Genomic DNA, 10,297 nt, shown 5'->3' with positions numbered 1-10,297 from the left:
CCCCCACGGAGACTGTCCAAAGAAACGCTTTTAAATGACTGACATCCAGGACTTGAGGGCAAAGTGACACCTGATGAACTTCTACGATTGGTTCAGAAACTCTTCTTGTTTTGGTCTCCGGCGTTACGCTTAAAAGATTTTAAGTGCGATTTATGTGGAGGCTGCGCTCGTGCTCTGCTTGGGGAAGGTGGGATGCTGGGCCTCATAAGTGGCCCTCTACCTGTTTTTCCTCTTTTTATTTTGAAAAATAGATGTTGGTCTGCAAGAACAATATGCACTAAGACGAAAACAACATGCATATATGTCATGTACGTACAAAGATATCACTAACACGCAAAGAGACATCTTTTTTTTTTTTTTTTCTCCTTTTGTGCTTAGGTTTGCAAGTATGACTGAAGGGTTGACTGATGTCTGCGTATGCATTGATTGTTTGGCAAAATGATTGAAGTGCTCCGGCTGCACTGACGTAGCGAAACGGATAACTTGATTTTTACAGCAGAGATTCTGAATTATTGTCCAGAGAACGGACAGTCTGGTCTTCTAATGTATATTAATGAAAATGTGTTTAACAGTGGTGTTTTGATTCCGATTTACGATTGGACTTGGAAACCGTTCACGCCACTGTCGTCTGTGTTTTCTTTCTTTTTTTTTTTTTTTTTTTTTTTTTTTTTGCGTTTGAAGCCGAAATACAAGTTGGGGGCACCCACTGGTCCGTTTGCCATGGTGAACCTGCAAAGCCTGGTCCAAAGTTTTTCATGTTTTTGTTTTGTTTCTTCCCGTTTATCAGAACCATTTTTGGGTCTATCCACTGCAATGAATTCAGAACTTCTTCATCGTTGATAATCAGTCAGGTTCTCTGTTTACATGTTTGTTTGTTTTTTGTTTTTTTTGGGGGGGGGGTAATGGAGGGAGCGGGGGGCGTTTTCCTGAGAGAAGTCTATACGTTGATGGTAAGAGTTGACTGTTTTAGTGTGCCTGGTGGTTCAGGTGAGGTTTGGCTTTTCTACATTATCCCAGGATATTCAGGTTAAGCTTATATCTGTGAATTGTTCTTAATAGTGACAACGTTTAAAAAAAAAAAAAAAAAAAAAAGAGGCTGTGGAGTGCTGTTAGATAAGGATGATAGCTACACAATATCTGGCAGCCACGTTGTGGAAAGTAAGAGCATTTTTCCCATGCTATGTGCCAGCTGCCTGCGATCATAGTTCTAGGATAAAGTTTTTTGATTTTTATTGATGAGAAATGCTAAATAATTTAGCTTGGGAAGCTTTTTTTGGCTCAGTGAAACTGGATTTTTGAGAAGCTGTAGAGGTTTTAGTTGCCTTTGCTATATTGTTGTTATAACCCTTCACTAGAAATGTGTGTGGGAGAATGTAATTATTTCTAGTTCTAAATTTGGAGAGAGAGGGAGGCTATTGACGAGGCATCTTATCGGATTGTTTTTTTTTTTTTTTTTGTTTTTGGGGGGGGTTGGCAAGTTTGGTTCTTTCCTTTTTTTATTTTTGGAAAACAGTTTGACTTAGAACATGAAGTTTGACTCACTGTATGTATTGCTTTTTGAATTTATTTATTTTAATTTTAATGCACAACGCTTTTCTCCCAATCTTGGTAGGCTGGTTTCCCCAAAGTTGTGTGAAATCGCATTGTCAAAATAAAATCACGCATATGACATTTGTATACTGATCGAGATGTCAGTTGAGAGAAAAATACTTGATGCATTTACTTTGGGTTTGATACTGCAGTAAACAAATATCCAATCACTGGGGCTGGTTTTTTATTTTTTTTTTATTTTTTATTTTTTTCCATTGAGTATGAGCAGCTAGTGATCTAGTATAATTAAAGAAATGCACTAACTTGTTTTTAAAAAGAATCGTACTCATGAGTAATGTGAAATTTTAGAAGCATATGGTTGATGTTGACAGGCTTGCAAATATCTACAGGAATTGCTTTCCCCCTCTGCAATATTGTTTGGGTTTTTTTTTTTTTTTTTTTTTTTTTTCTTTTTAATTTGGGTTGGGTGGCAACAGGACATGTAGTAATCGATCAACCAAGTGTTTGAGACACAATCTTAGAACTGTATGAAATGTCACCAAAAATAAATTATTTTGATTTGGCTTCCAAGTCTCACTTGTCTTAAGTTTGTTCTCAAGTGTTCTCGCCCCACACACAACAAAGTTAAAGGTTACCTTGTAGTTTTTTTGTTTCGGCATTTTCTCTTAATTCAACCTGGTAATTCACAGCTGGAGACATTTACATGGTAAGTTTCTATCTGCAAAGGCTCGTGAAGTGTTTTAAATTTATTTGCTTTAATAACCAATTCTGCATTGAATTTATGTTTTCAATATGGGGCTTTACAAACTGGGAAAATGAAAGTAGTAAATTCATGGCTGTAGATGTATAAAATTCAAGAGGATTCATTTTTCTGTTATTTTTCAATGCTGTAAAATTGTAGTGCAGATTTGTGTGGAGATGCTTTTGCAGAAAATAACTTGACACGATCAAAGATTTTTTTTAATGCGGTTTTAATGTTAAAGGTTTACTTTTAACGTTAAGTAAACCTTAATGTTAAAATGAAAAAAGTTTAAATTTTGTTATTTAAAATGTGAGAATTTGTGTTTTGCAGTCAATTGGCACATCTTAAAAATTCTCAAAATAAAATGGGTTTATTTGAATGCCAATATATTTTTCCACTTTTATTTTTAAACTGACATTTCAACTTATGCCAGGCTTTAAAATTATGAAATTTAGATGGTAATTTTTTTAATGACAGAAAATACATTTTTTGTAGATCTTGTGTGTGCATTTTTGCACAATTCACATTTATTTAGCATAAAAAAACTGACAAATGTGCACCTTTTTAATAATATATAGGAAAATATTTGTAGTTCTCTGAATTGATTTGATACTGGTAGTTTAATCACTTCAAATTAACTGAACTGAGTAGCAATACAATTATAAACTGTTGGTACATACTTTAAATATGGTATCCTGGACATTAAGTAAATGAGAGAAGCTTGTCTGCATAAGTAATCGAATAAATAATGGGGGCCCAAGTCGACCTCTGCTCAAGGCCCTCTGTAATTTTTGGCCGGCTCTGTGTAAATGAACGCGGTTTCTTTTAGATATTGTTCTCATCTTAGTTTTCTAGGAATATTAATGTAAAGTGTGTATGTTATTTCTTTGATAACCTGTTAATAGGAAAGGCTCTGGTGCTGCTCCTCTACACTTGACCTGAAGGTATCCGCGGCATGCTCCTGTCGGTGGACGCCACCATACATGCCTATACCATCGGAGCCAATAACACCGGTACATGCCGATCCCTTTAGAGAAATGTAACGATATCTGCGGTCCAGACGGAAACATCTGCCAGCATTCGCTGTGACAGCTTGAGACGGAAGGCGTGGCTGCGTGACGGGTCCGTGTTTATGTCAAGCCGCAGCAGAAGCCAGCTGACTCTACACGGCAACTTGCTCGATCTATCGAGGGCTGTAAACGGTACGTTATTCTGCATCGGCGTTTTGACGATGTTTGATGCAAAGTGTGTTTTGAAGCGTTTTTCCACGCATTTGGAGGAGGTGTCATGTGTTTCTACATTTAGCTGTGGATGTTTTTTCTTCGTATCTCCAAGCTAGCATTAGCTGCTGCTAGCTAGCTGGTTGCTAGCCGGGATTTTTGTTTTGTCTTTTTTTTTTTTTCTTCTCTCCAAAGCAGACCCTCAGCAGCTTCTTCCGCCTGCTTACATAGGTTTCAGCGTTAAAACTTTGATTAAGTATAGGTCGAGTGCCACTATTTTAATGTAAATCACCAGCTATTCCCACGTATTTGTACGGTGCCGCGTTGCTACAGTATATATGGGTCATTTTTCTAACTGTCAGCTAAAGTTTACTGAAAGGGCAGCAGCCATTGGAAACAACATACTTACTCAGACGTTTGATACTCAAAAAGAGATTAAACTAAAATAACAGTTGGGTTTTTTTCTATAACCAAATATGGAGTCTTTCAACGAATTTACACCTCTATTTTCTGACATTTGAGACACGAAATTTGACATAACCTAGTTCTAATTTTATGCTCTATTCTTGTATTTATTAATTTTTGTTTAGTTTACACTTAAGTAAATTTTGTGATGATTTAATTGCAATGTACACTATTGTGCCTTTTGGCCAGATCTCTCTCGAAAAACAGATTTTATCTCGAGGGATTTTCTGGTAAAATAATGGTTAAATAAATGTCAATAAAAAACGTAAACATAAAATTGTTAAAGGGGAAAATAAACTAAACACCTATCGAGTGATATTAAAAAAATACACCTGCCAAAAATTTCAGAAATTTTTACTATAATTTTACATTTTTTTACAAGAAAAAGCTTGAATATTCTCAGATGTCGGAAAAAATCGGAAATTAGCAACAAAAAAAAATCTAATTTAATTGATTAAAGGCATAATGTTGCATAAATCTGTAAAACAAAATAATGAAAATTTTAGGTGATGTGCATCAGAGTGTTTTACAAAGTCTACCGGTGCAAATCCCCGCTCTCTCTGCCGTTATGTCCTTGAGCAAGAAACTTCACATTTGCCTGCAGGTGGAGGTCAAAGGGCATGGTGGCGCCAGTGCATGACTGCCTCAGGTTAGCTGCAAAGCATTCATCCTTCTAAGTGGTGACGTCTTAAATGCGATCAGTTAGGACATTTATATGAACAACCTGAGCGATTATTACTAAGGTATTCCATGACCTCATTATGTTTAGCAGTGTGTAACCCTAACATTTTTAAAATTTGTCTTCCAGTGTGCCGAAGTGTCACCCCTGCCTGGGTGCCATGGTCCTCTGTTACACATGAGCTCTACTATGTGGTACATCATGCAGAGCATTCAGAGTAAATACTCCTTGTCCGAACGGCTCATCCGCACCATCGCCGCCATCCGCTCATTTCCACACGACAACGTGGAGGATCTGATTCGTAAGGTATGTCGCTTATCAGTAAAAAAAAAAAAACAAAACAAAACAAAGTCTCCTGGCTGTTTTGACATTTTTATGTCCGACCCTCCTTAGGGCGCTGATGTAAACCGGATGCATGGGACCCTCAAACCCCTTCACTGTGCCTGTATGGTAGCCGATGCCGACTGTGTGGAGCTGCTGTTGGAGAAAGGCGCAGAGGTGGGTTTATTTCCGCGCGTTTTAGATGAATATTCAGGTCTCCAGATAGAGATCACTCAGAGAGAGCTGAGCCTGTTTGTGCTTGTTGATCTGAAGCAGTGCTGTACAACAAGATGTGGCTTTTGAGCTTGTCGTAGCCCTGGAAAACAAGTGATGGTTATATTTTACCAGGTTTCCGGGTTCCTGCGCAGTCTTGACATGTCTGGGAAAAGTACGGAATTTGATTTTCCTCATTTTCCAAGTCTGATAAGGAAATAAAAGAAAATTGGCGATAGAACAGTTTTCATACTTTATTCAATCAACTAAAAGATTATTAAAAAAAAAAAAAAATCAGAAAATATATGACCTTTTATTTCTCTTCTGCTTTGGTTTTTGAGTTATTGACAGAAAATTCTTCTTTTTTAAAAACAATATGGAAATTGAGTTTTTTCAGTGTAGAAAATCAAAAAGCGTAGAGATGAGTTAAAAGTAGTTTAGACGAAATTTGTGGAACAGAAATGGCGCAATTTTGACAGAACTGCTCTTATAACATCAGAGAAGAAGTAAATCAAGTCAAATGTATTTAAGTAGTACATCTAAAACCAACTGCAGTTCACCAAATTGCTTTACATAATAAAAAATTGAACAATTTAACAACAAAAAATGAGCAAAAATAATCAATTAAAGCACAACCAACACACAGATGCCCTGCATAACTAGTGTTAAAAGCCAGAGAAAGGAAATGTGTTTTAAATAGCGGTTTAAATTGATCAATTTAGTAAGTTGGAGTGGCACATGTGTCATTGGTTTAGTGACAACACATGCGAACCACAACATGCCTGATGTGCACTTCCTATGACTTTATCAGCAACAATGACAACACATGCAGGTTTTCATTTGATCGTGTTCAAAGTTGGTTAATCTGTTTGGACCGACAAGCTTCTAGTTTGTTTACTTGCTTCCTGACACACCACAGTTTGTCACCGAAACTTCAAATGGTTTTTCGGGAACGTAACTAGAGGCGACATGCACTGAAAACAAAAGCTTTGCACGAGAAAATGTGTTCATTATTCTAACAAAGTGACTCAGAAATGAGTCATACTTTAAACGTAAAAACTCTAAACCCGTTAAAGAAAGTTGAGGTCTATGCCGTCTTCAGTTTATTATTTACAGAGTAGGACTAAATTGTTGTTTTTTGCTGTCCGTGCAGCACAGGAGTTAGTTTTTGTGTATTTATAAGGATGTATTAAAGATACACTGATAAGCCCTATCCTAATTTATTTAAGATCTGAGCTGCCAATTCTGTTTTTTCTTTGTTTACTTCTCTCATTTTTGATTTGCATCAAGAGCTTTAACACCTAAAGAAGAAAGTATTTGGAGTCCAAAAGAATTGTATTATAAAGTTTAACACTATGTATAAAAGGACATGTGTTTTAAAATTGTCTTAATGTTTTGATTTTAAGTAGATGAAATGCACACTATTGGCTTATTGACCAAAAACAGTAAGAGTTCTTAGTTTCAATGAATTTAACGAAAACTAGAAATTTAGATTTTTTGTTTTTAGCTTGTGGCCTTCAGATCACCGATTAGAGCCAATGACGAAAATATTGGCTTATTCTAATTTCCTGGTGACTGGTTGGGTCATCTCTGCTGTCCACATGACAGAAAATAAGCTGCTATTTGTACAGTAAAGGTCTAGAAGGCTGAATCCTGTCTTTCCAACAACTAAACTTTTTTGCGTTCCTGTTGGTGTGAGCGCTCCGTCAGGTGAATGCTCTGGATGGTTACAACCGCACGGCGCTGCACTACGCCGCGGAGAAGGACGAGAGCTGCGTGGAGCTGCTGCTGGAGTACGGCGCCCAGCCGAACGCGCTGGACGGCAACAAGGACACGCCGCTCCACTGGGCCGCCTTCAAGGACAACCCGGAGTGTGTGAGGGCCCTGCTGGAGAGCGGGGCCTGCCCCAATGCCCGGGACTACAACAATGACACGCCTCTGAGCTGGGCAGCGATGAAGGGCAATCTGGAGAGCGTCAAGGTTCTGTTAGACTACGGCGCCCAGGTCCATGTGACCAACCTGAAGGGTCAGACCCCTATATCCCGGCTGGTGGCCCTGCTGGCCCGAGGCCTGGGCACGGAACAGGAGGAAGAGTGCTTGGAGCTGCTTTGCCGAGCGGCGGGGCGCTTCGAGATCCGGCGGGCTGACGGCACCCTCCCCAAGGAGCTGAGCAAAGACCCCCAGCTGCTGGCGAGGCTGTCCAACATGGTGGCTCAGGCGCCCACGCTGCGCTCGCTGGCGCGCTGCACCATACGGCAGAGCCTCGGAGTGCAGTTCCTCCCCACCGCCGTGAAAGAGCTTCCCCTACCGGAAACGGTTAAAGACTATCTACTACTGAGAGACTGATGACGGCGGCGGCGGAGGATCCTCAGACCTCATGGGCTGATGATTAAACAGCTCGTCATACCGCATTTATTGGCAAGTCGATACAGATGTATGTCTTTTTCTTTTTTTTCTTTTCTTGTATTTACACAACATCCGGATGAGGAGTGATTTAAGTGCAGACTGCTGTGTTTAATCAGTGTCATGTGAATGAACAAGGCAGGACTTGCACATTTTCAACTAAACAGCTGTTGGTTTTTCTTTTGAAGTCTGGTAGCAAAAAGAAACAGAAAACCCCCTCCCACTCCGCCAAACTAAAGCATCAGATTTGCTCGACTTCCTCGTGGGAATAAACCAAGATCAAACGAGTCCTTTGATCACTTAGCTATGTTCCAAAAAGCTATTCATTAGAATATTTTAGAATGCTTATTATTACTCATTTTTGCTTGATTGGCTTTGTAAATGAAACTGTGTCGAACTCAGAAGACGGCTTTGTTTAAAAAAATGATAATAAACGTACAGTGACATGCTTTCAGCATGGTGGAATAAAAAAAAAAAAAAAAAAACAACAACCCAGTTGATGAATGATGTCGTAATTATGAAGGTTTTCCAGTCATTTTTATGAGATGCTTTATGTAAAATACCTGGGAAGAGTAACCATAACCCTTTAACTTCTCCACATTTTACCACACGACAGCCACAGAATTTCAATGTATTCTTTTTATGTTTGCATAGATTTTTAAAAAATAAATTATATTTATGGTGAGACAATAATTGATTCTTCAAAGTAGCGACCGTCTTCTTTACAGTATAGGTCAAACTCATTCAGATTACACGGAGAGCTTCTCTGGACATCTGTGTTTAATGTCTTGCCTGAAATTCTCAGTTGGATGTAGGTCTGAACTTTGACTAGCCCATTTAACACATGAGTATTGTTTGCTCATAATATTAAGGTTATTTTCCTGCTGGAAGGTGAACCTCTTCAAATCTAAACAAAATAGTGTCAGACATTTTGAGTTTGATTAATGCAGGTTCTTTGTTTGTGTCGCTATCACTTTAAGGATTTTAATAACAGTTTGAGGTTGGTTCAGCAGAGGCCAACCACACCACTTCAACCTTACCAAAATCGGTTAGAAATGATGTGTAATGTTTGCACGCAAAGAAATTTGGTTTGTGCTGAAAATATGAAGGTGTAAAAGGAGAGAAAAAAAATGACAGCCCTTTTGTTTTGCTGTGACATTTATGTGTTTTTCTTGAATATCTTTGAAGCTCTGATGGCAGAGAAAATGTTTTACTTCGCTTAACTTCCCTCCGATGCTCACGCACTTAAACATTAATAACTTACCATCCACTTCACAATTATCCTCTACTTTGTGTTGGTCTGCCACATAAACTCCCACTAAAATACACTGAAACTTGTGGTTATAACGTGTTGAAATGTGGAAAAGTTGAAAGCCGTTGAACTTTTTTTGCAAGGCACTGTGTTGAAATAATTTGTATGATAAGTTTTGGTTGTGATCGGTCAGTGATATTCACTAAGAAAATAGCATTAAACACACACACCTATTTTGGAGCAGGAAAGATTGTACCAGATGGGAACAATTGCATTTATGTTGTAGCAGCAGAGTGATGCTGATTATTAGTGTTGGTTTCACTTAAATGTGCCAGGTAGACTTCTGAATATGTCCAACGCTAACAAAAGTGGTGTCACCACGCCTGCTGTCATGTTTGACTCTCTGTTTATTTGGGCTTTATTGAGTGTTTTTTTGTTGTTGTTGTTTTGTTTTGTTTGTTTTTTGTTCCTACAATGGAGGTTTAAATTTGCAAAACTTTTTTCAAGGGTGCTCACGGGTTCCAAAACTAGAGTCACTTTGTTTTAAATTCAATATTTAAATGTTAAAACCATGAAATGGCATGATGAGTTAGTTTTGTCTTTTGTAAAGCCACTCAATGAGCTGGCAAAAAAATGTGTTGGAGGTCTGGAATCTGACCATTCCTTAAACTTATTTTTGTCTGCCTGTTCTGTAAATATACATATAAATTAACCATATGATTATTTCTCGTGTATGCCTGCAAAGGTGCTTCTTTTCTTTGTCAGTATAATGCAAGTAAATGCCTTTTTGTTTACCTGTCTGCCTTTTTCTCTTTGCTATTTTTAAACGCAAACAATTTAATTCTGATTGGGATTTATTTCTGCCAGCTCACGTTTACAGCTCCCACATTGCGCCGCACCAGCTTCACTGCTAACTTAAACTCTGACTCTTGGATCTTCCACGCTCTGCAGCAAATCCCTAAGATAAGAACGACAATGTATTTGCGCATAAATTTAATCTACATCTTTGTCAGTAAACATATTTTTCTTAAAGCAATTTAAGAAAAAATAATCTACAAAAAAAAAAACGCTGACAAAAAGATTATTGAAGACCAAAGCTGTACTGAATGTGGTCAAAACCCGATCCACTAGGGGTCGCTCTAGCTTTGTTTCTAGCTCCAGTGACGGTAACAAACCCTATGAATGAATACTCAATCTCATAAGTACTGGAGTGGTAGAGATAACATTGACTGTGGATTGCATCATCTACATTTAGCATTGTGTTTTTGTTGAAGCATCCACTTTAATTAACCTGATCTGATCTCCAAATATTGCTTCCTTTTCACGCAATCTTCCTAATTATTTTTAAAGTTATATACTGTTTTCTGGAAAGCAACTATTAAGTTCCAGAAAGAAAAAAAATAATTAAAGAAGAGATATTATGTAAAATTGAAAAATTTTATGCCATAAAG

General features: G+C 38.0%; 1 protein-coding gene across 1 annotated transcript; it reads left to right on the top strand.

The window, feature by feature from the left end:
* The first annotated feature begins 3,208 nt into the window (after nt 1-3,208).
* On the top strand, nt 3,209-9,640 carry LOC106960473 (ankyrin repeat and SOCS box protein 8-like). Its single transcript, XM_015053590.1, has 4 exons — nt 3,209-3,495; nt 4,787-4,963; nt 5,051-5,155; nt 6,902-9,640. Exons 2-4 carry the CDS (start codon nt 4,835-4,837, stop codon nt 7,535-7,537), a joined length of 870 nt encoding a protein of 289 aa, XP_014909076.1. The 5' UTR covers nt 3,209-3,495; nt 4,787-4,834; the 3' UTR covers nt 7,538-9,640.
* The last annotated feature ends 657 nt before the right edge of the window (nt 9,641-10,297 follow it).

The sequence above is a fragment of the Poecilia latipinna genome, unplaced genomic scaffold (assembly GCF_001443285.1).
Source record: "Poecilia latipinna isolate Pla-1442-1.1 unplaced genomic scaffold, P_latipinna-1.0 Scaffold1187, whole genome shotgun sequence".
In the NCBI taxonomy this organism is placed as follows: Eukaryota; Metazoa; Chordata; class Actinopteri; order Cyprinodontiformes; family Poeciliidae; genus Poecilia; species Poecilia latipinna.
This window is presented reverse-complemented; position numbering and strand designations above follow the sequence as displayed.